This window comes from Lithobates pipiens, unplaced genomic scaffold, assembly GCF_037356315.1.
Source record: "Lithobates pipiens isolate NorthernLeopardFrog02 unplaced genomic scaffold, aLitPip1_a1.2 Scaffold_10, whole genome shotgun sequence".
Lineage (NCBI taxonomy): Eukaryota > Metazoa > Chordata > Amphibia > Anura > Ranidae > Lithobates > Lithobates pipiens.
This window is the reverse complement of record NW_027507686.1, coordinates 177,167,379-177,191,431: the sequence shown is the minus strand read 5'-3', so window position 1 is coordinate 177,191,431 and position 24,053 is coordinate 177,167,379. Positions and strand designations below refer to the sequence as shown.

At 42.7% G+C, this 24,053-nt stretch overlaps 1 protein-coding gene across 3 annotated transcripts in view; it reads right to left on the bottom strand.

Moving 5' to 3' along the window:
- The window catches only part of LOC143935931 (mucin-5AC-like), a 251,510-nt gene that overhangs the window by 181,872 nt on the left and 45,585 nt on the right, over positions 1–24,053 (bottom strand). For all 3 annotated transcript variants that reach the window (XM_077460154.1, XM_077460146.1, XM_077460163.1), the window contains 7 exons: positions 22,681–22,716; positions 21,245–21,319; positions 19,653–19,703; positions 12,667–12,928; positions 12,461–12,578; positions 6,744–6,828; positions 5,049–5,155 (listed from right to left, as the gene is read on the bottom strand). In XM_077460154.1, the coding sequence (XP_077316280.1) occupies positions 5,049–5,155; positions 6,744–6,828; positions 12,461–12,578; positions 12,667–12,928; positions 19,653–19,703; positions 21,245–21,319; positions 22,681–22,716 (734 nt within the window). The remainder of the gene's footprint in view (positions 1–5,048; positions 5,156–6,743; positions 6,829–12,460; positions 12,579–12,666; positions 12,929–19,652; positions 19,704–21,244; positions 21,320–22,680; positions 22,717–24,053) is intronic.

Here is a 24,053-nt window from a genome sequence, read left to right as displayed (position 1 = left end):
ATCACAGATACATGGGCATGGAGAAACTGGGGGTCAGGAACGGTGCCTTTCAATAAGGAAGAGAATAGGGAAAGAAGGTGCGGACTCAGCAACGGAAGGAAAGTTTTGTAGTAGGAGTAAGGTAGGCCATCAGGGCCAGGGGCTTTTTGGGTGGGGAGATTCTCCACTACCTCAGCCAATTCCTCAGGGGAGATAGTGGAATTTAAAGACGGGAGGTGGTCAGGGGAAAGCTGGGGGAGGGGCAGTGATTCCACGAAGGAGTTAAATTTCTCCTGGGTGAAAGTGTATTGATCATCAGCGAGTAAACAGTTATACAACTTATGGTAGAAGTTGCCAAATGTTTTAGACATTGTAAGAGGGCAGTAAGTGGAGGAACCGTCGGGCTGTTTAAGGGAGTCAGGATAGGCTTGGAAAGGTCTAGGTTTAAGTTTGTTTACTAGTATCCGGTGTGGTTTGTTAGAGTACTCGTAAAACTTCTGCTTTGACCAAAGGAGGGATTTGTCTATCTTCTGCAAATCAAGTGATCTAAGGAGGTTGCGTAAGCGGACAACAGTCCTAAGCCCTGACACCGTGGGAGAAGAGAGCAAGCGGTCCTCGGCCTTGCGAAGCCTGAGAAGAGCCGAGGCTCTTTGGTGTGTGGTGTCTTTTTTGAGTCGGGAACTTATTGCAATACAATGCCCCCTGAATACAGGTTTATGTGCCTCCTACAGAGTCGAGGGCTCGGAGACGGAGCCAGCGTTAAGCTCAAAATACTCAGTAAGGGACGTGGTCAGTTGAGCCTTAGTCTCAGGGTTACGCAGAAGGGTCTCATTGAGGCGCCAGTGACAGGAGTGGGGGAAGGTCAAGGATAGGGAGAGTTCCAAATGGACAGAGGAATGATCCGACCAGGGGACAGGATTAATTTCGGAAGATACTGCAGCTGTCAAGAGGGGTGTGGAGATGAAAAAGTGGTCTAATCTAGAAAAAAGTTTGTGAGGGTGGGAGTAGAAAGTATAGTGTTTCTGAGTAGGATGTTTAATTCTCCATATGTCTAATAAACGTCGGGCTCTGATAAGTCTGCGGAACGATTTGGAGAGGGAGTCAACATTGGGGGGGGGGGGGGGTTTAGGGGGGAACAAGACATGTTTGTCTGTACCAGGGGACATGACCATATTAAAATCTCCAGCAATCACTGTAAAAGGGTGTGCATACTTATCTAACATGTCAAAGACAGCACTAAGGAAGCGAACTTGACCAGAGTTGGGAGCATATACATTTAGGATCGTGATAGGTTGAGACTGAAACATGCAATCCAGAATAATAAATCTGCCCTGGGGGTCCAGGTAAGTAGATTGGATTCGTAACGGGCAGGAGCGGCCAATCAGGATTGCCACGCCCGCCTTGCCAGATGGATCCGAAGCCAGAAAGGAGGTCGGAAACGTTTTGCTGGCAAATTTAAGGGAACCCCCAGGACGGAAGTGTGTCTCCTGGATCAGTATCACGTCCGCCTTAGATGCTTTAAACTCTTTCAGGGCTAACCACCTCTTTCGTACAGAGTTTAAACCTTTCACATTACAGGTAAAAAATTTCAATGACATAGAAAAGAAGATTGGAGAAAGAGCGTAGAGAGAAGCATAGAACAGTCAGTGGAGGTTGAGTCCCAAGCAGTAGGGAGGAAGAAGCAAGAAGAGAGAAAGAAACAAAGAGAGAGAAAAAGAGAGAGCCTGACATTGAGGTAAATAGTGGCGTGACAATAGTATTGACAATGACATACATCTAGAAAATCGCGTCTGTTGGTCATCAAGGAAACCAAAGGAGACCGAGGCCTGACTAAAAAGAACTTCCCAAGAGGAACTCGTGTAAAGGTGAGCGGTGTCACAGGGATATGTGAATCACCGGAAAAAAAGCTGTAGACAAAAACCAAAAACAGTAAAAAAAACAAAAACGGGCAGCCTATGGGGAGACTGCATGGGCAGCAGCCACAAAAAAAAAGAAAAAAAAAAGAAAAACCAAAAATAAAAATGACATCCGAAGAGAAGCCTGGAGGAGAACAACCTCCAGGAAGCCCAGGTCCGAGCCCGGGACCAAAACAGGGGTCACGAGGACTGCCTAATGTGAGGGGGAGGAGCCCATAGGCCACCCCCCCGCCTTCCATAGCTGGAAAAAACTAATTCAGCCAGCTTTCAAAAAGTGAACCAACTTTCAAAAAGTGAACACAGCAACCGTGTAAGAGAAAACAGGGTGAATAATAATACAACAGTTAAAAGGCAATACACTAAAGTTGCAAACAGTAGCAAAAAGGGCATTAAACAGTGAGCAGTGCACCCCTTGGGTGTCAAGGGATAAGTGTGGGGGATCCACCATGGTATTATAACATAAAACTGCACCATGGAAAATCCAACAAGGCCCCATCTAGGGGGGTAGGTAAGCTCAATCCTGTTCCGATGCAGTGTTCCTTAAGTCGGGGGTCTGAAGGAAGGTCTTCGTTGAGGGGTGAGGTTGGATCTAGAAGGCTTCGGGCGAACTGGGGTCCATATCCAGGCAGGAAGTGCGGACGGCCGAGGTGTAGAGGGAAGCGGAGCAGGTTCGTCATCTGGAAGAGGAGGGAGGCCAAGACTGCGCAGGAAGGCGTCGCTCTCATGTAGATCACGAAGAGAGAATTGAGTGCCTTCACGGGTCACCGATAGGCGGAAGGGAAAACCCCATCTGTATGGAACCTTGTGGGTCTGGAGATGGAGCGTCAAGGGACGCAGGTTTCTTCGTCTTGTCAAAGTAATGGGTGAGAGATCATTGAAGATTAGAATTTTGGCACCTTTAAAGTCCAGCTTGGATTGGTTACGAGTGGCGAGTGTAAGCGCTTCCTTGCTGTCAAAGTAGTGGAACCGAACCACCACGTCCCTTGGGTTTGCACCTGCAGGGGGTTTAGGCACCAGTGATCTATGGGCCCTGTCTAAATGCCAATCAATATCTGGAACTTGGGGGGCCACCACGTTAAACAGGCTTAGAAGGTAGGAGCGGAGATCCCTGTCCTCCACTATTTCAGGAATGCCTCTAATCCGCAAGTTCTGCCTGCGTTCATGATTCTCGAGGTCTTCTTCTTGCTGACGATCTGCGGAGGTCTTCTTGTTGTGATTGGAGTTGAGAAACGGAGTGTTTAACAGCGGCGTTATCTTCCTCTAACACTTGAACATATTGGACCAGTTCATCAAATTTAGTCTCTAGGGTGTCCGTACGGCCGCCCAATTGGTCAATCTCACCCCTCAGCTCTTTGGCAAGCTTCCCAATTTCCTGAGTTATGGAATGAGTGATAGCTTTGAGCAGGGATTGAAGCTTAGCGTCTAGGACATCTGCCGTCAGCAAAGTGGGGGACCCCTGGGCTAGGGTGGGTGAGGGAGTGTCCAGGCAGTTCAAATCTGGTTCATGGCGAGTAGAAGGGTCTAAGGCAGGGTCTCCCTCCAGTTGGGAGGAGGGGATGGACTTGTGTAGATAACGGTCCATGGTGGATGAAGTTTGGGGGAGAAGTACAGAAGCGTAGGACTTTCTTTGGTCTCCTATCTTCCCCATGGGGTGCACGACCGGGCTGAGTAGGTGAGGATGCGACTCCCGGGGGTAGTAAAGCTGCAAATTGCTGAGAAGGAGCCTCAGGAAGGCGGGAGTGGGGGCATGGCCCCAAAATCACATGGTTGCCATAGGATGGGGGGGTTCACATGTTCTGGCAGTCAATAGGCCTGGGCAGATAGGCACAGGAGTAGAAGGGGGGGCAAGGAAGGTTCGGGGGGGTGGGGGCAAAACAGTCAGTCCAGGTGGACGTGGGGGGTAGCAGGGGCACAGGGGGGATAAAGAGGGGGGGTGGTACCTGTTAAGATGGCAGTACACTGCGTTGTGTATTTGTTAAATCCAGGTGGAGGCAATAACAACAGGGAAGAGCAGATCGAAATCCTCCAGGGACTTCCGGCAGGTTGCACCACAGATGGGGGGGGGGCGAGGATAGATGCTACCCCCCTCGATAGTAGTCCCCAGCACCTCCGCTTGGCAAGTGGGTCGACTAGGCCCGAGGTCTAAAGATGGCGGCCGGCCTCTTGTGCAGGGGGCTGTGCAGTAGGCCTCAGCGCGGCCGGAGTTGTCGGGGGCAGTTCAAGCCACCGCTGCTGGACGACCTTACCTCCGATAGCCGTGGAGGGATGTCAGCCATGTCTCAGGGCACCCGGGATGGCATGGAGGCCCGGGGACAAAGTAGGCCGCAAGATGGCGGCGGCGGTCCGGCGGGTAGGAATAGGCCGCGAGCCTGGATGGGGCTCGAGCGGCCGGCGAAACTCACAAAAACCTCCCCGGATAGCGCGGGAGGGCTTCGGCACCCAGCGGGGGGAGTCCAGGGCTCTCTCCCCTCACGGATCGTCCCGATGGTGGCGGATGAAGCGGCGGCTGTGTTGGAGCTCTGGCACAGCACGTCCGCTCCCGTCGACTTCCGGTCACCCCCCCCTTGCGCAGCGCTTTACAACATCGGGGAAGACAGTACAATTACAATACAATTCAATACAGGAGGGATCAGAGGGCCCCGCTCATTAGAGCTTACAGAGAAGGAAGTGAAACCTTTATGCATTTTCCAAATTTTTTCTATGCTGAATTGCTTGGTTTGTGACATATTTATTTTATTACCAACCACCCTTAAAATTAAAATTTCTACTGTACAACAAAATAAAACATTTAAGAGGAATCTATAGTTAGGGGTGTGACTGCATTTTGACCCTCTGGGGATTATTTACGAAAGGTAAATCCACTTTGCACTGCAAGTGCACTTGAAAGTGCGCTCGGAAGTGTAGTCGCTCTAAATCTAAGGGGTAGTTTTGAAATTAGTGGAAGCTCTGCTGATTTAATCCTCCAATCATGTGGAAGCTAAAATGCTGTTTTTTATTTTCCTTGCATGTCCCCCTCAGGTCTACAGTGACTTTACTTCCAATTGTACTTCCAACTGTACTTGCAGTGCAAAGTGAATTTTCCTTTAGTAAATAACCCCCAATGTGTTTGAGTGAACTGTGCGTTTTTTCACATTTATGAAAGTTTCCATTTACCATATTTTTGCATTTAGTTGATGTTAGAGGAGAAACATCTGGACAGTCTTCCAGTGGTCCGTTCCTTTTCTGCATGTTTCCATACTGCACTACAGTGGCCTCAATGCCTAAACAGAAATGTATTCTTATCATTATTGTTATTGATATATTGATAATTATTTGCAACAAATTCATTTTAAAAAACCCTCCAAGTAGACGTGTTGACCAAGTCGTTTCACTTGGGCAGATATGAGATGAGTAATTTACAGCTATTGTATGGTTGGTAGGTATAACATCTTCTGACTTTCCTATACCAGCACTAACAAGGAGATGTGATTAATCAAATCTCTTTCCTGAGAATGATATAATGATTTCCTTTTGATCTTTTTGACCACTTGCCAACCACGCTACAGCATAGTCTTCTGGTTCTGGGAGGGCATCAATAGATGTTCTCTCAGAACACTGCCCCCTGAGCGCCTCCTAGGGCATGCATCAGGTGCGCACTGGTACCTTTTTGTTCTTCGGACACAGCTGATCAGCATAAAGGGCCAATCACAGCCTTTTGCACGAGATCTGCTGTGTCTAACAGACTTGCCAGTTTATTGGCAGTCCTTTCTTCCTACGCTGTGTCTGTGATGATCAGTGCAGCCCCACCAGTGCCAATCAGTGCCCATCAGTGCAGCCTATCAGTGCCCATCAGTGCGGTCTATCAGTGCCCATCTGTGCCACCTATCAATGTCGCCTATCAGTACCCATCAGTGACGCCTATCTGTGCAGCCTCATCAGTGCAACCTTATCAGTGGTCATCAGTGCAGCTTATCAATGCCCATAAGTCAACAAAGCAGAAAAACTACTTATTTGCAAAGTTTTATAACAGAAACTAAGAAAAAAACATTTTTCCTAAATTTTGTTAGCAAAAAATAAAAAACCCAGTGGTGATCAAATACCACCAAAAGACAGCTCTATTTGTGCTAAGAAAAATGATAAAACTTCCATTTGGGTGGAGTGTTGCAGGATCACGCAATTGTTATTCAAAATGTGAAGGCACTGAATGCTAAAAATTGGCCTTGGCAGAAAGGTGCCTGGTATTGAAGTAGTCAAAAAAGAAAATGTCCCCCCTAAAAATTAGACAGAAGTAAGATAAGAATAATTCTAACTTTTTCTTTACCAGTAGTTTTTGCAAATACTTTTAGCAGCCAATTTTTACAGTAAGAGGGGGCCAAACATTATAAGTGGGTCCTTCAGTGCTCTGCAAGGTCAGTTTTAGGTAGCAATACCCTGTCTAAAAATCAATGGGGGTTATTTATGAAAGGCAAACCCACTTTGCACTACAAGTGTAAACTACAAGTGCAAAGTGCACTTGAAATTTCACTGAAAGTGCCTTTGGAAGTGCAGTCGCTGTAAATCTGAGGGGAAGATCTGAAATGAGGGGAAGCTCTGCTAATTTTATCATCCAATCATGTGCAAGCTAAAATGCTGTTTTTTATTTTCCTTGCATGTCCCCCTCGGATCTACAGCGACTTTACTTCCAAGTGCACTTTCAGTGCAATTTCAAGTGCACTTTGCACTGGTAGCTTGCACTTGTAGTGCAAAGTGGATTTGCCTTTCATAAATAACCCTCACTGTGTGCTTTCTTTGTTGATAAGTGATAATATGTTTTACTCAATGGGTTTGTTCCAACAAATAAGCATATATTTATTTACAATAAATTCTTACCATCGTAGGTTAATCCTCTAACGCCATTAAAATCTCCACACATTCCACATGTCTGATTAGCATATTTATCGCGGTTCAGTTTCAGCTAAATAAAAGAAGGAAGTGTTAATATTTATTTACCTATTAAATTTTGGCCTCAATACAACACACAAAGGAGTTTGAAAAAAAAATCTTTGGTTCAAATTTGCCTAAAACTTGCTACACGTTTGAAGCTACGATTTGTTTCTCAGTCCTACTGTCTAGGATTGATTTTCTAAAGAAGTAAGTTGTTGAATTTTACTTGAAAAAGCAGTTTACTTTTTACAATCATTCAGTCAGGATGAGCAAAGGATATTTTCACAGGTCATCTTGACATATGATAAAATACTTCTTTAGAAAATTACCCCAAACTGTGTTGAAGACGGTGAGTTACCATTATAAAAGCAGTACATTTTGAGGCCTCAGACACATACGTAAGTCAAATGCAGCATGCTTTTAAGGAAAAATGTCCCAAACCTAAGATGATTTTGATATGCTTATGAATTCTTTCTAAATTGCTTTGTTTCCATTCACATTATCACACATGCAGGAAAATAGAAGATTCAATAAGACATGCTGTGTATATCAAAACTTTCACCAAAGAAAAATAAATTAAAATTTGCAAAAAAAAAAGACACTTGAAGACCATTCCTTTTAACAATTTGATAAAAAAATAATGTTCTTTAGAAAGGAACATACATTCCACATTAATAATTATGCTATCAAAATGTGTGTTTCCCATAAATTGCCTCCAGCATTGTTCCTGTTTCTTCTTGTCAGAGGCTGACATTTTGCTGAAGTCCAGAGTCCCTGAGTAGCTGTAAATCTCTACAATGTCAGCAGATTGATCTCAACAAATTTGGCACAGTGCCTAAAAATAGAGAACAATCGAGCATGTGCAGAGTAGAGTGAGTTAGTGTATTACTGCATTTTAAACAGTAAAGGCACTTATATTTAATATTTTGCATATCTAAGCCTGCCAAAAGGGCCAGACTGAAGTGATCTAGTAGGACTTCATTTTCTGATTAAGTTCCACTTTAAGATCCAAATCAACTGAAACTCAATTCCCTGCCCTTCCTCACAGCTTCACAAATGCAAAAAACATCTTCAAATTCAAAAACCATCAGGAGGTTGATGCAACTTAGAAGAAATTTCATCTACAGTTCAGTGGAAGGGCATGGATATGGTCTGTTGTAGTTTCTCTAATTGTCCACTGCATGCCTCCATAGCTTTAGAGATAGATTCTGCTTATGTGCTGTTTGGGTTATGTGCCAACTCATCAAGGGGCACCCTGGGTAAGGATATACTAGGAAGGAGGAGAGATTCCTGAGGGGATGACTTCTGGAAAAAAGCAGTTAACAGATACTTGTTAAGCCAGGACATGTTGCCCTGAAGGCATCACCACACACAAGGGATAGCAGGTTGTTTCCCCTGGAAGATCAGTGCCCATGGTATGTGTTTAGACACTACCTCCCTTAGTCCAGATAGGAGTTAAAGAGTGGAAAATCACCCGTGACGAAACTTATAGCATTCTCAGTAGCATCTCAAATTGATCTTTAAAGCAAGCTAAATGCTCCTAAAAGCCAAACACATACAGCAGGTCTAGTTAAACAAACCATTAAATAGTCATATACCGTTGCCAGTTGTACCTTGTAGGTCAACATGCTAATCAGCGCTAATAAAAGAATGGTTCCATGGAATTATAGTAGAAATATAGGCAAAACTCTTTTTTTTTCATTTGTATAGAGTTTTTGCCATCTTCCTCCCATTGCAGAGATTTCCCTTCACTTCCTGTTCCAAAGCCAAACAGGAAATGAGAGGTAATCTCTGGAAATGAAGGGTATATTTTGGGGACCTCCAGGTCACCAGAACTAGTGTCACCATTGGAATATTTCCCCTTTATTACTTTTCTGGGGACAACCCAAAATTTGGGATTTTCTTTGACTTTTTCTTTCAATGTTAATTGTAAACAGGACAAACAGAGAGGGTCAATCTCCCTAACGGGGGCACAGACAGCAATAAAAAAATCCCTCTAATCCCTCTTGTCGTGGAAATTTGGCTGCTATGCTATGTTCACAGCCCCATTACCTACTTTGTGCTTTGCTTCCAATAAGCACCCATTTCCATCTTAATGATATAATGCTTTCAGGTTACCTTCCAACACATTCATCCCAATGACCAAACTCAACCATCCTTCTACGTTCTCAGTTCCATCCTTCTGCCTCCCCCTGGGGGCTCAACATCGCCTTTTATTATCTCCCAAAGAATGACAAACAGGAAGTCCTGCCCCCAACAGGCTGGACTTCCTTAGTACAGAAAATGACATCACAGGAAATGACATACATTAAAGGGGAGGGCATTCACAAGAGGAAATGCACACGCCCCCTTTTAGTCAGAATGGAGCACAGACCATAGTGCCTTTAAAATAAACAGTATGGGGTGAGCTCATTATGATTCTTAAAAGCTTGAGACAATCTGCGGGGACTTTGCTACTGGTGTTGTTAACATACGGTACAAGTATATTAACAAGACAGATACCAATGTCCTCTCATTAAAGCAGATATGTATCCAAAAAGGATAACGTAGCCACACAGAGATAAAATAATATGTCTATCTCGTTATGTAGACTTCGCTTCTCTAATGCCCATATTCATTTGAAGGCAAGAAGCCCAGCGCATTGCGCTTGATGCCTACAAACATCCACAGACACAGAGAACACGTCTCAAATCCGATGAGAAGGTTTTCATACTGACTTTTTACCACTGGTCTCGATTTGACCCAAGTGCGCTCTGATAGAGCGCTCCTCTGTCAAACCAGACACAGGGAGACAGATGGCAAACTATAAAACACACATCCTAGAATAAAATGTTATACAATCAAATTTTCCACAACACTCTCCACTCTATCCAAAACTAAAAAATAAACAGTTTTGCCTTTAGTTATACCTTAAGTATAATATTGGAACTTATAAATAAGTATTTTAAAATATTAAAGCGGGAGTCCACCGGGACTCCGCGTTTTTTTTTTTTTTTTTAAAAAGCCAGCAGCTACAAATACTGCAGCTGCTGACTTTTAAATAGTGACACTTACCTGTCCAGCGCGCCCGCGATGTCGGCACCCGAAGCCGATCGCTCGCTCGGCTGCCGGGTCCCGCCGCCATCTTGGGTATGGGAATCAGGAAATGGAGCCTTTCGGCTTCATTTCCCGGTTCCCTACTGCGCATGCGCGAGCCGCGCGGCGCAATCCGGACGGTCCCCGCTGCCTCTGGGAGCTGTGTGTTTCCCAGCAGGCAGCGGGGCACTTGCTGAAGGGGGCGGGCGCTTGCGGAACGGGGGCGTAACCTACGCCCGTTCCGCAGAGAGCTAGCCCGGAAGTGGGTGCAGTTACCTGGATTATCCAGGTAACTGCACCCCCCTCCCACCTGAAAGGTGCCGATTGTGGCGCCGGAGGGGGGGGGGGGGATTCCGATGAGCGGAGGTCCATTTTAGGGTGGACCTCTGCTTTAATAAGAGAATTAAATAAATGTTGCATTATCTAAAATGTTGCTCTCTTTATTTGAAATCCTCATATTCTTAAATCATAGTTTTGCTTTGGATATTGAAAGAGCAACACATTTTTCAATTTAAAAAGATAAAATATGTAACTGATAAAATGTAACCATATTGTAGGAATACAATAAATGATTAGTGGCTGACAAAGTTTGATGAATTAGATCCCACTGACTAGTGAGGGTGCAGGCTGGGAAAAGGTTTGTCCAGACCCAAAGCATGTTTAGAAATACTAAGAGATAACTTGCTTGCCCTACCTGACCCAAGTGGTTAGCAGGTAAAAGCAGCCTCAGCTCAATTCATGATTAAGCCCCAGGGAATGTGGGGCGAAACATGTTTGGAGTAGGGTTCGGGTCGAACATGAGTTAGAACATTATCTGTTCACCCGTTTGCCGAGTAACAAACAATTTGGGGTGTTCGTGGCAAATTCAAAAGCCACGGAACACCCTTTAAAAGTCTATGAGAAAAATCAAAAGTGCTAATTTGAAAGGCTTATATGGAAGTTATTGTCATAAAAAGTGTTTGAGGACCTGGGTCCTGCCCCAGGGGACATGTATCAATGCAAAAAAAAGTTTTAAAAACTGCAGTTTTTTCGGGAGCAGTGATTTTAATAATGCCTAAAGTGAAACAATAAAAGTATAATATTCCTTTAAATTTCGTAACCTGGGGGGTGTCTATAGTATGCATGTAAAGTGGTGCATTTTTCCCGTGTTTAGAACAGTTTGAGTGCAAAATTATATTTCTAAAGGAAAAAAAGTCATTTAAAAGTACTATCGCTAGCGCCGACTATAATGAATTGTCGGTCCAATACACATAAAAGTTCATTGATAAAAACAGCATGGGATTTCCCCACAGGGGAACCATCGAACCAAAATTTAAAAAAAAAATGCTTGGTGGTCCCCCCAAATTCCATACCAGGTACTTCAGGTCTGGTATGAATATTAAGGGGAACCCCGTGCCAAAATTTAAAATAAAAATGGCGTGGGGTCCCCCCAAAAATCCATACCAGACCCTTATCCAAGCACGTAACTTGGCAGGCCACAGGAAAAGAGGGGGGGGGTTGAGAGAGTGCCCTCCCTCCTGAACTGTACCAGGCCACATGCCCTCAACATTTGCTTTGGTGTAGCAGCCCCCCCAAAGCACCTCATCCTCACAACCCTTGCCCGGTGGTTGTGGGGGTCTGCGGACGGGAGGCTTATCAAAATCTGGAAGCCCCCTTTAACAAGGGGACCCCCAGATCCCAGCCTCTCCATGTGAATTGGTAATGGGGTACAAATGTACCCCTAACATTTCACAAAAAAAGTGTCAATAATGTAAAAAAAGACAAGAGACGTTTTTTGACAATTCCTTTATTAATTTCTTCTTCTTTCCCCACTTCTTCTTCCATCTTCTTTCTTCTGGTCTTCCTTCGGTGTTCTTCTTCCTCCATTTTCTTCTTTCCCGCTTCTTCCTCCGGTCTTCTCGTCCAGCATCTTCCTCTGGCTTCTTCTCCTTTATGTCCACCGCACGATCCGCCTCAGTGGGAGTCTTACGCTATGTGACGCTTCTGTTGAAGTGACAGTTCTTATATAATGGAGGGCGGGGTCACCCGGTGACCCCACCCCCCTCTGACGCACGGGGACTTCCCTATGGCTTTCCCCATGTTGTCATTTTACACTCAGACTGTTATAAACACAGGAAACATGTGCCACTTTACAGGCATACTATAGACACCCCCAGGTACAAAATGTAAAGGAATATTATACTTTTATTGTTTCACTTTAAAGAGGAAGTAAACCCTGATGAGTTTACTTCCTCTTTCTTTCCCTGCAAAGGTAAAGCATATAAGCCTTTAAAATTAGCACTTTTGATTTTTCGTGTTCGTGTCCCATAGACTTTAACGATGTTCGTACAAGGTTTTTGCCTGTTCGCGTGTTCTGGATGCGAACTGAACGGGGGGTTGTTCGGCCCATCCCTAGTTAGGAGCATTGTATCAATTAAGCTGAGGCTGCTCTTACCTGCTAACCACTTGGGTCGGGTGAGGGGTGCGGCAGCCAGGCTATCGCTTCCTATTTCTACAGCATAGATTGTAGGAATAAATGTATTATTATTCATTAATGAATAAAGAGATCATACAGCTATCTACTATATAATAAATACAAGTATAATTACCAGTATACTATCTTCTCTATTCCACATGAAGTAAAAGTCACTAGAATAGGCAATCTTCACATAATCGCCAATTCTGTCAATCAGAACCCCGGACTCATCAACAGGTGTTTCAGTAACCCTGTAAGTACAAATTAATAAATTATCATTTTATTTGTCATTTAACATTTCTGAAAAGAACACTAACTAAAATTAAAGAAATCACTCACAGGTCTCCATCCATTGTAATAGAATTAGTAGAAAGTTCTATTACTACTTCATGGATCTTTATGGAAATGTAACTGATGACTGGACCAAAATCGTCTTCAGTGCGTTGGAACAAAATGTGGAAGTCCTCTTGACTCCCTTTACAATGGGAAGCAAAGACATACTTGCACTTGCCTGGGTAGTAGTAAAAGTCACCATCATAGGTCATGAAGTGGTAGTTTCCCCAGGTACTGCAAACCTGTTCAGTGTGACTTGTGAATTGTGCTGTGTGTCAGAGGAGAGAGGGAGATCAGCAAAGTTTAACAGTAAGGAGAACTTTCTTTTACAATAAAAGTAGGTTTCTTAACCCCTTGATGCCAGCCGTAGGCATATATGCAACCTCTTGGTGGGTAGGCCTTGAGGCCAAGCTGCCACATATATGCAGCCCTGTATTTACAACTTACCTTGCTGAGAACATGCTCCCTGTGCACTCCCGGCATGGTAGCTGTCAAAGATCGGTAAGCTCCCGATGCATACAAACGATCGGGAGCTTTCCGAACATGTGACAGCTGTGACAGCCAATTACAGTGGTCACATGACCCAAATGCCCGCCTCTGACCCTGCCTTTTAGAACTCTTAAAGTGTCAGGAGGTAGTTGGCACAAAGGGATTCATTTACTTTGTGGCAATAATAGATGAAAAAACAGCTAATTATTAAAGTGATACTAAAGTCTCATTTGTTTTTTGTTAAAAATAACAAACATGTCTTTACTTACCTGCTCTGTGCAGTGGTTTTGCACAGAGCAGCCCCAATACTCCTCTTCTCTGGTACCTCGCCAGCGCTCCTGGCCCATTCCTCTTTTTGAGTGCCCCCACAGCAAGCAGCTTGCTATGGGGGAACCCGAGCTGAGCCGCAGCTCCTTGTGTCCATTCAGACATGGAGCTGTGGCTCTGTCCCCCCCCCCTTTCTCTCATCATTGGCTCACTGACTTTGATTGACAGCAATGGGAGCTAATGGCGCTTCGCTGCTGTCTCAGCCAATGAGGATGAAGAACCCCAGACAGCCGAGTTTCTCACGCAACATCGCTGGATCGAGATGGGGCTCAAGTAAGTATTCGTGGGGGGCTGCTGCACACAGAAGTTTGTTTTTTTTAATCCTAGAATGCATAGAATACATTAACCACTTAAAGACCAGGCCTCTTTATTAGATGTGGTGTTTACAAGTTAAAAACTGTTTTGTTTGGCTAAAAAATTACTTAGAACCCCCAAACATTATACATTTTTTTTATAACATCCTAGAGAATAAAATGGTGGTAGTTGCAATACTTTCTGTCACACCGTATTTGCGCAGAAGTCTTACAAGCTCACTTTTTTTTTTTTTTAATCAACTTTTTTGAATTGAAAATTAAGACAACAGAAAGGTTAGCCCAATTTTTTTTTATATTGTGAAAGATAATGTTACACCATGTGAATTGATACCCGACATGTCACGCTTCAAAATTGAGCCCGCTCGTGGAATGGCGGCAAACTTTTACCCTTAAAAATCTCCATAGGTGACATTAAAAAAATTCTACCAGTTGCATGTTTTGTGTCACAGAGGAGGTCTAGGGCTAGAATTATTGCTCTCGTTCTACCGATCCCAGCGATACCTCATGAGTGGTTTGAACACTGTTTTCATATGCGGGCACTACTCACGTATGCTATTCCAAGTACCATAATTGTCAGTGGAGAACAAGAGGTGTCCCTGTGCTGACCCTACTCGAGCAAGAACCTCTCCCTGGAGGGGAGAAGCAGGATATCTGTCCCTCACCTATCCACACCAAGATGGTTGCCAGCGGTCATCAGATGTTGCAGTGTCCAATCAGACAGCTGCAACCTCTGTGATAACTATGGAATCTCATAAGGAACAGTTTTCATGTAAACATTCTGCTCCATCTGTATAACAACACATCACCATATTGCACCTGGTTACATACACACACAGTTGTTTGCGTCAGAACCACTTTTCTTTCTATAAAAGTCAATAGGTATGCAAATGCAAGTTAAAGCAGGTTCCTCAGCAGGAGGATTTCGGAAGCATCCCAAAATGCAAGTTAAAATGCACTTGAAAGTATGTTGCAAGATGCTGAGACAAAAGTAACTGTTTGTGGCAACCGGTCCATAGGGGGCACAGGGGTGCTGTCCCCCTAATTTCCATGCGGGGCACCGGGCTCAGTGGTTTCTTTGAGTTTTTTTTTTTTCTAGGAAGCACATGATTAGAGCCTGAGGCTCTAATTGGTTTAAAAAAGGTTGGGCTCAGGGCACAGAGCACTGAGACCCCTGAATCCACCCACTTGTGACAATAGCAAATCAATATTCGCTATTGCCTTCCGGCTTCTCCTCCTGGTCAATCAGGACAGGAGGCGGATCTTAACACTGGATTATTATTATACATGATTTACAGTATATAGCATCAACAGTTTGCACAGCTCTTTACAACATAAGGGCAGACAGTACAGTTACAATACAATACAGGAGAAATTAGAGGGCCCTGCTTGTTAGAATTTTTTAATCGAGGAGGGAGGGTCAAGTGATACAAAAGGTAAAAGTACAGTTGTTAGGTGAAGGCAGAATAGGCTTCTCTGAAGAGAAGGGTTTTCAGGGATAGTCTAAAAGCAAGCAGGGTAGGAGATAGTCAGACAGATTGGGAGTTCCATAGGATAGGAGAGGCTCTGGAAAAGTCCTGGAGGTGAGCATGGGAGAAGGTGAGAGCAGGAGGTCTTGGGATGAACAGAGAGAACAAATGGGTTGGTATGTTGAGACTAGGTTCACGACGTAGCTGGGGGCCGAGTTTTGAATGGCTTTGTAAATTGTTGTTAGAATTTTGAATTTAATTTGTTGGGTGAGTGGAAGCCAGTGGAGGGATTGACAGAAAGGAGTAGCAGACACTGAGTGGTTGGTAAGATGGATGAACTTAGCAGCAACATTCATGATGGACTGAAGGGTAGATAGCCTATAAAAGGTAATCTGGTGAGGAGATAGTTGCAGTAGTCAGGATGACCAGGGAGTGAACTAGGAGCTTTGTGGTGTCATTGGTTAGGAAGGGGTGTATTTTGAAGATGTTGTGGAGATTGAGGTGGCAAGATTCTGAAAATGTTTGGACATGGGGTGCAAAAGGATAATTCTGAGTTCAGTATTACACCTAGAATCTTGGCATGCAGGGACTTGCTCATAGTAGTGCTATTGATCTTGACAGAGAAATCAGGGTAAGAGGCATGTGGAGGAGGAAATACTATGAGCTCAGTTTTGGATAGATTGAGTTTGAGGAAGTGGTGTGACATCCAGGCCGATATGTCTGTAAGTAAGTTAGTGATATGTGAGGAGACTGAAGGAGTGAGCTGAGGAGTAGAGAGATAGATTTGGGTGTTGTCAGCATAGAGATGGTATTAGCAGCCATGAGAGGCTATTACCTGACCCAAGGAGGAGGTGTAGATGGAAAATAGAGAATAGAGAAGAGAGGTCCAAGAACCGAACCTTGGGGGACCTTGACAGAGAAAGGAAGAGGGGAGGAGGAAGTAGAGTTGTAAGTGACACTGGAGGTGCGGTTAGACAAATAGTATGAGAACCAGTGAAGAGTAGAGTCACAGAGACCAAAGGTGTGTTTTTTTTTTTTTAAGAGGAGGGAGTGGTCCACTGTGTCAAAGGCAGCAGAGTGGTCTAAGAGTAGGAGTACAGAATAGTTTCCATTGGATTTAGTGGTTAGCAGATTGTTTGTGAGTTTTAGGAGAGCAGTTTCCATGGAGTGTTGAGGGCAGAATCCAGACTGAAGGGGATCAAGAAGATTATTCTTGGTGAGGTGGTCGCTCAGTCGGTTGTAAACCAGACTTTCAAGGAGTTTAGATAAAAAGGGAAGCAAGGAGATGGTACATAGGATGTTAATATTCATAGGCTTTTTAGGAATGAGGGTGATTAATGCATGTTTAGAGAGCTTGGGAAGATGCCAGAGGAAAGGGAGAGAATAAAGATGTGAATTAGAGAGTGTAGAATAGAGCCAGAGGGTGAACCTAACATGGTCCAGGGGGCAGGTAGTAAGGTGAACATTAGAGAAAAATTTAGCAACCTTTTTTATAGTGGCGGGGTTGAATGAAGGAAGTAATGATTGTACCTGTGGGCATAGGGTGTTAAGTGGAGAAGCCATCCGTACAACGGTGATCTCCTCACAAATTGTATCAATCTTATGTTTGAAGTGGTTGGCGATCCCCTGGGCAGTGAGTGAGTTAGTGGGTGGAGGCAGGGAAGGATGAAGTTGAGAGTTGAAGGTAGAGAAGAGTTGATGGGACAGGATGATACGTTTTTAATCAGAGTGATAAAATCTGCTTGGCAATGAGTAGGCAGGAATTGTATTTTGGAGGGAAGATTTATATTGGTTGCAGTCTTTATGAGACTATAGCCCCAAACGCGATCAGAATTTGTAGAAACTTTCCCTTGGATTTTTGTACAAAGGGCGTTGGCCGTAAGTTTGTATTGCATAGACATGATCAGACTTTTTAGGCAACAAACACAAACGTAGTGATGTTTTAACGTATTGACGACACTTCAAAAGAGGACGCTCAATTACTCCAGCGCCACCTTTGGTCAACTTCTGTATTGTTGTCTGATCTTCTGCATTGGTTCTGAGCATGTGTGTTTGTACTTTGTACAAAAGTCCGATGATTTTGTGTACACACGATCGGACTTTGCTCCATCGGACTTATGTTGTCAAAAAGTTTGTCTGTTCGCACAGCCAACAAAAGTCAGATGAAAACCGAAAAAGTTTGTCCGATGGAGCGTACATACGGTCAAATGTTGCCCCAAAACAGCTAATTTGCATGTTTGTTGTCAAAAAGTCTGATCGTGTGTGCAGGCCTTTAGTCTTACACGACAGGCATACAAGAGCATGGCTATGTTTTTTCAGACTTCTGACAGTGACATCGGTCTGCCAAGGTTGTAGGGGTCGTGGCCTGATTCTGTGTATAGAGAGTGGGGTGAGCTTGTCTAGGGAGGAGGACAGTGAAGTTTTGTAGACAGAAGTGGCTAAGTTGGGGCAGGACAGGGATTATATTTTGTCACAGAGGTGGTCAGTAGCAGAGTAGAGAAGAGAAGGGTTGAGGTGGCAAAGTTTTCTAACTGTTAACTGTTAGGCAGCTGGAGGGGGAGGAGGTAAAACTAATAAGGTAGAAAAAGAGGGAAAGGATAGTTAGAGTGGATGCACAGAGTGAATAGGTGGGAGAAAACAAGATCAAGGTTTTTCCCATCAGCCTGAGTAGAAGCGTGTATCCATTGCTTCCCATCAGCCTGAGTAGAAGCGTGTATCCATTGCTTCAGGTCAAAGGACCAGGTTAGACTGAGAGTCGGAAGTTTGGAAGTAGCAGGAGTGGATTAGCCGGGAGGAGAAGTCGAGGAAGCCATGACCGTGGATGCGGTGAGTGCAAACCTGGCAGGGTGTTTGTTTGTTGCCCCTCCACCCACCCCCCGCACTCAAAAAAAAAAATTGAGCATCAACCGCCACTGCTCCATCGCTAACATCCAATAGTGTTCTTGTTTTGGTGGATGGAAGACTGAAGGTCCTGTTTCCTTTTTATGTTAAAATTACTCTACCTTGGCTTTAGTGTTTACATTCCTAAAGAATATGTAAAACCAACATTTCATATTCCTGATATGTGCCTGCTGTACCATGTGCTTGTATGCAGTGCCAGGATAAAGTCACCCCGGGGCGAACATGCCAAACTGCACTCCACACCCTCCCAAGATGTATGAGCTTTATGAGAGAGCAAAAATCCCCCCACAAAAACAATGAGCACTAATCTGCATGCTTACACCCTAAGCATAAATTCCCCCTTCTCCCTCTACAAATCCGCCCCCCCTGCTGAAATCCCTCCTCCCAGCACAAATCTTTGTGTTCCCATCCCCCCCAAATCCCCCTCCTAGCACATATATTCTTCCCCCCTCCCTACACAAATCCCTCTAAATCACCACTCTTAGCAACCCCTTCCTCAGATTTCCCCTAGAACAGTACTTACCTGCATGTTACCCCCAAATTCTCCCCTCCAACACAAATCACCTCCTCCCCAATCTCCTTGTTGCACTCTCCCCCACCTCTCCTGCTCACCCCGTGTCCCGGTGCTGCTTGTTTGAAAAAGTATCCTATTCTCTTTGTATTGCTTCATTTGTGTGAAATCCCTGGTGTTCCTAAAAGTCCTTCTGCTTTTCTATAAAAAACTGACCACACTAGACATGAGAACGCAACATGCTCAGTTCTCCAGCTATGCTGTGAACTCATCCTGCTCTCCTCCAATGATTCAACTTGTCCTAAAAGCCCCCCCCCCCCCCCATTCCACCGCATACAGTCATTCACTGCAAAGTTCAGTATACTGCTGATTCTCATCCCCAGCTCTTATGCAGCTGAGAACAGAGGGAATCACTTATAAAAAAAGGGAAAACGTATTTATAAAGTTTTGTTTTATATATATACACAAATGTTTTGCCTTTCATTTCTATTTTTAATGCAGTTTGTTGTTTTACAAGGTGGGTGTTTACATATATTTTAACTATAATATACATTTTTATTGTCTTCTTTTATATTATCAGAATCATAAAAATGGCTTATGCAGTATAAATGAAAATAAATGGTCTTGAGATAACTTAAATATATTATTGCACACCTACAAACTGTTAAAAAATAATTATTTCTCTATAATGTATTGGTGGATGAGAATGAGCTTCCTCAGATTTATAGGCATAAAATTTGCTGTAATCCAAGCTGAATACAGATCTCTTGGATTTGGTGTGCCTATCTTTATCTGTAATTGATAAGGAGAATTAACAAAACAAATGTTTTCCCCTTAAAAAGCTACCACCAAGATTACTAAACAAAATCTTTTCTTCCTGTAAATTCTTCAGTATGTCACCCAGCAAAATTGGCATAAAAATAATGATATAAAAACAATTGCGCACAGAGTTGCACAGTAGCAGTAAAGATTTAAAATACTTACGTATAGGAGCTGGTTTTGGTTTTGGTATTATGGTAACAGACCCAAAACGACCTAAAACAAATAATATTTTTACAGCATCCAATTTGGATTGCACCAAAAATAAAACAAAAAAACTCTTGATTTAGCTGCTGACATTATTACAGGACAGGTAATAACAGGTAATCCACCGATCATGCTAATGTTTCTTGTTTTAATGCCCTGTACACACGGTCGGAAATTCAGTCGGAAAAAGTCAGATTGGATTATGTTGTCGGAAAATCCGAATGTGTGTGGGCTCCGACGGAAAAAGTTTGAGAGCTGGATCTAAAATTTTCCAACAACAAGATCCAATCGGACTTTTTCCGATCGTGTTTAGAGAATTCTGACTGACAAAGTTGCACGTATGCTCAGAATAAATTACAAGACAAAAGCTGTTGGCTACTGGCCTCTTTACAGTCCTGTTGTACGTGTTGTACATCACCTCGTTCTGAACGATCTGATTTTCCGACAACTTTGTCCGACCGTGTGTATGCAACACAGGTTTCGCCAAAATCTGTCAGAAAAAATCTGACGGATTTTGTGGTCGGAATGTCTGACCGTATTTACAGGGCATAACACTGAGCAGTATAAACAGTAGATTTTCTTCCATTTATTCTTGCAATGTACAGTACAGTTGGACTCTGCTTCTCTGTATCCCTAGGTTTTGTCCTGCTTCTTCTCCCTTTCAGCTTTGTTACATTTACTGGCAATTCCTGGCTGTCATTTTGACAGCTGGGACATATTTTCTGCCACACATCTTGTAATTATCCTATTAAAGCAAAACTCCCTTTTTTATATATATATTTGTGCTCCCCACTATAGTACAAAAAAGTTCTACTTCCCTCTTCACATCCCAGAGCTCACTTTGGAATCCACTGTTGTCCAATGTCATTGGTTCTCTTTTGGGGAGAACCATTGCACTCTCCATAAAGAAGTGCTGCAAAGTCCAGGAGGAAAGACTGCCATGGCTGCCGCTGGGAAAGGAGGAGATGCTCCAATGATGTCACTGTATCAGCAAGAAGACTGCTGTAAAAATGTATGTATAGTTTTTTTTTCTTTTATATGGGGGCTTCAAGGAAGTAGGCAAGGGGAAAAAACTCCATATTGGAGTTTTGTTGTAATTGCTAAACCTTCGATATCGCTTGCCAACTGTTTATTTTGGTGAAATATCGCTATTTTTGTTAATGAGTTGATTATTTAAATGCTTGCAGTAAAAAAAGTAAATGTACGATTTGTGAAAAAACAATCTAAGCGCTCATCGCCACATCCAACTACTCCCATTGGCCACTGGCATATGCTTAAAGTAGTGACATATAAATGTCATGGGGTATCTTTGGCAAATGGACTGTGATTGAGAGCCTGGCTACACCTTCCAAAAACCCAATGAGCCATTAAAAGGATCTCTGGATATAGACTAGAAAAAAACTTTATCTACTGATCTACTAGTGAGCTTTTTCTAAGTTTAGTTGTTCAAATGTGGCATCAGTTTCTGTAAACATTGGCAAAGAAAAGCATTGCTTTAAGGACAACATCTTCTTATGAAGATTTAATATTCACAATGAGTTTTGTCATACCTTTATCATTATTGTCAGCAGGAAATATGGGGTGATTCGAGCTGGATCCAGGTCCATTTGGATTCATTTGCTTATCTATATATTTAAAGGACAGGGTCAATTAAGAAGAAACTGTTTTATTAGAGCAACCCCAAGTTTGCCATTCTAGTTTAAATCATTTATTCTTAAAGTGGAAGTAAACCCATCGATTTAACAGTTTCAAAAAACAGTTACATTTGCGGCACATGCCGGGAACGTAACTGTCACATTAGATGTGCTTTCAACCAAACTAAAAACAATCCAATGGCTGGTCTCATAACTGATCACATGTGCAGCATTATGGCAGTTGACGATTAATCCCTTCATGCCAACCTAACACAAATACAGTATGCGGCTCCACTGTACTCGGCTTTTTTTTCATGGGGCTGCATTTTTTCCTTTGTGATGGGAGCGCATCTCACGGCGTGGCCTGTGCCCCGTACTAAAGATTGGGATCCAGAACTAGCAAATCCAGGTCACCTAATAGCTGTGATAGCTTCTGATTGGCTATCACAGTAATCCAGTAATCAGTCACTGTGAAGCCCGCCCCTGTGTTTTCTCACTGTGAATGGAGGAGAGAGATAAATTGTATCTCTCTCTCTCCTTGCAAAGTAAAAAAAAAAAAAAAGTGTGTAAAAATAAATAAAAATAAAATGATAATAATAATAATAATAATAATAAAATAAAACAATACAAAAAAAATACTTGAATCAAGGTTGGGTGGGGTCAAGGTCAGGGTCAATGGTCAGGGTTCGTATATTTTTTTTTTTTGGACAGTATTTTTTCTTTTTTTCTGTTTTTAAATTAGTATTAGTGTCAGTGAGTTTTAGTAAGGTAAAAAAAAAAAGCAAAATGCGCACCTTTGTTTTTGGGCTGTGCTACGGGTACAAACAACAACCTAACATATACATGTGTGGTATTGCTGCGATCGTCAGAGGCAGGAGAATTTAATTTGGGTTGTTTTTTTGGTGGAAGGTTATGGTAATAGTAAGAAATATACAGCTAAATTAAAAAATGTTGACTTTTTTATTTTATTTTACTATTTTAGGCCAGTTTTCCATTGATAATGAAAAATATATAAATAAATCAGGAGATATACATTACTATTTACCACCAAATGAAAGCCCAATTTGTCCTGAAAAAAATTCAGTATACTCCACCTAGATGCACAAAGTAGTCGTGATGATATGTACAGTTTTACAAACCCATGTCAAAGTTGCAAAATTGTGCTTAGGCATTAAGATTTGATTTACCCTTAGGCACAAATGGGGTTAAACAGAGGCCAAGATGGCAGCTACCTTGACTGAAATTGATAGCGAGGGTTTACTTCCACTTTCAGTAAGCAACCCATATTTTAGTAAAAGCAGCACTGGTATAAAAATAAATTGGCACAAAAATAGTACTTGTAAATTACTTACTGCCAGGTGCTGGTTTTGGCTTTGACTTAAAAGCACCTGAAACAGATTATATATTATACAGACATTCTTACATCAAATTACATCAAAAAAGTGCACCACATAAAAAACAAAACCCTGGAGTTAACTACTGAAGTTTATTATCATTACAGAATGTCTTATGAATCATATTGATATCTACGATTTTATCAGAATGTGAATAGTTGATTTTGTGAACTTGTTTTCTTCTATGTGTTCTTCCAACAACCTCAATGTATTACCACTTTGTTTCTCCATGCTGCAACTAACAAGAAGTAACTAAGGGAAAAGATGATAACCTGTCCATACGTTGAATGAATTGTTTTTATATATACTGTGTATCTATATATATCTATAGCTATATATCTATATCTATATACAGTATATATATATATATATATATATATATATATATATATATATATATATATATACACATATACATATATATATATATATATATATATATATATATATATATATATATATATATATATATATATATATATATATATATATATATATATTTATATATACACACACACACACACACACACACACACACACACACACAGTATCTCACAAAAGTAAGTACACCCCTCACATTTTTGTAAATATTTTATTATACCATATTTCATGTGACAACACTGAAGAAATGCCAATTTGCTACAATGTATAGTAGTGAGTGTACAGCTTGTATAACAGTGTAAATGTGCTGTCCCCTCAAAATAACTTAGCACACAGCCATTAATGTCTACACTGCTGGAAACAAAAGTAAGGACACCCCCTAAGTGAAAATGTCTAAATCGGGCCCAATTTGCCATTTTCCCTCCCCGGTGTCATGTGACTCGTTAGTGTTACAAGGTCTCAGGTGTGAATGGGGAGTAGGTGTGTTAAATTTGGTGTTATCGCTCTCACTCTCTCATACTGGTCACTGGAAGTTCAACATGGCACCTCATGGCAAAGAATTCTCTAAGGATCTGAAAAAAAATAATTGCTGCTCTACATAAAGATGGCCTAGGCTATAAGAAGATTGTCAAGACTCTGAAACTGTGCTGCAGCACGGTGGCTAAGACCATGCAGTGGTTTAAACCCCCTGACGGTCTTCCCGAGTCTGGCTCGGGGTGGAATTTTTATACCAAAAGCGGTAACCCCGAGCCAGACTCGGGACTGCATCGCTGGATCCAGGAGGAAGTTTACTTACCTTCTCCCTCGGATCCAGCATTGTCTCACCGCTGTACGAGCAAGCCGTGTCTCGTTCAATCTATCACATCGCCGATCTCCGCTCCCTGCGAGCGTTGCGACGCACGGGGACAGAGATCGGCGCCAAATTCAAAAAGTAAAACACACAGTATACA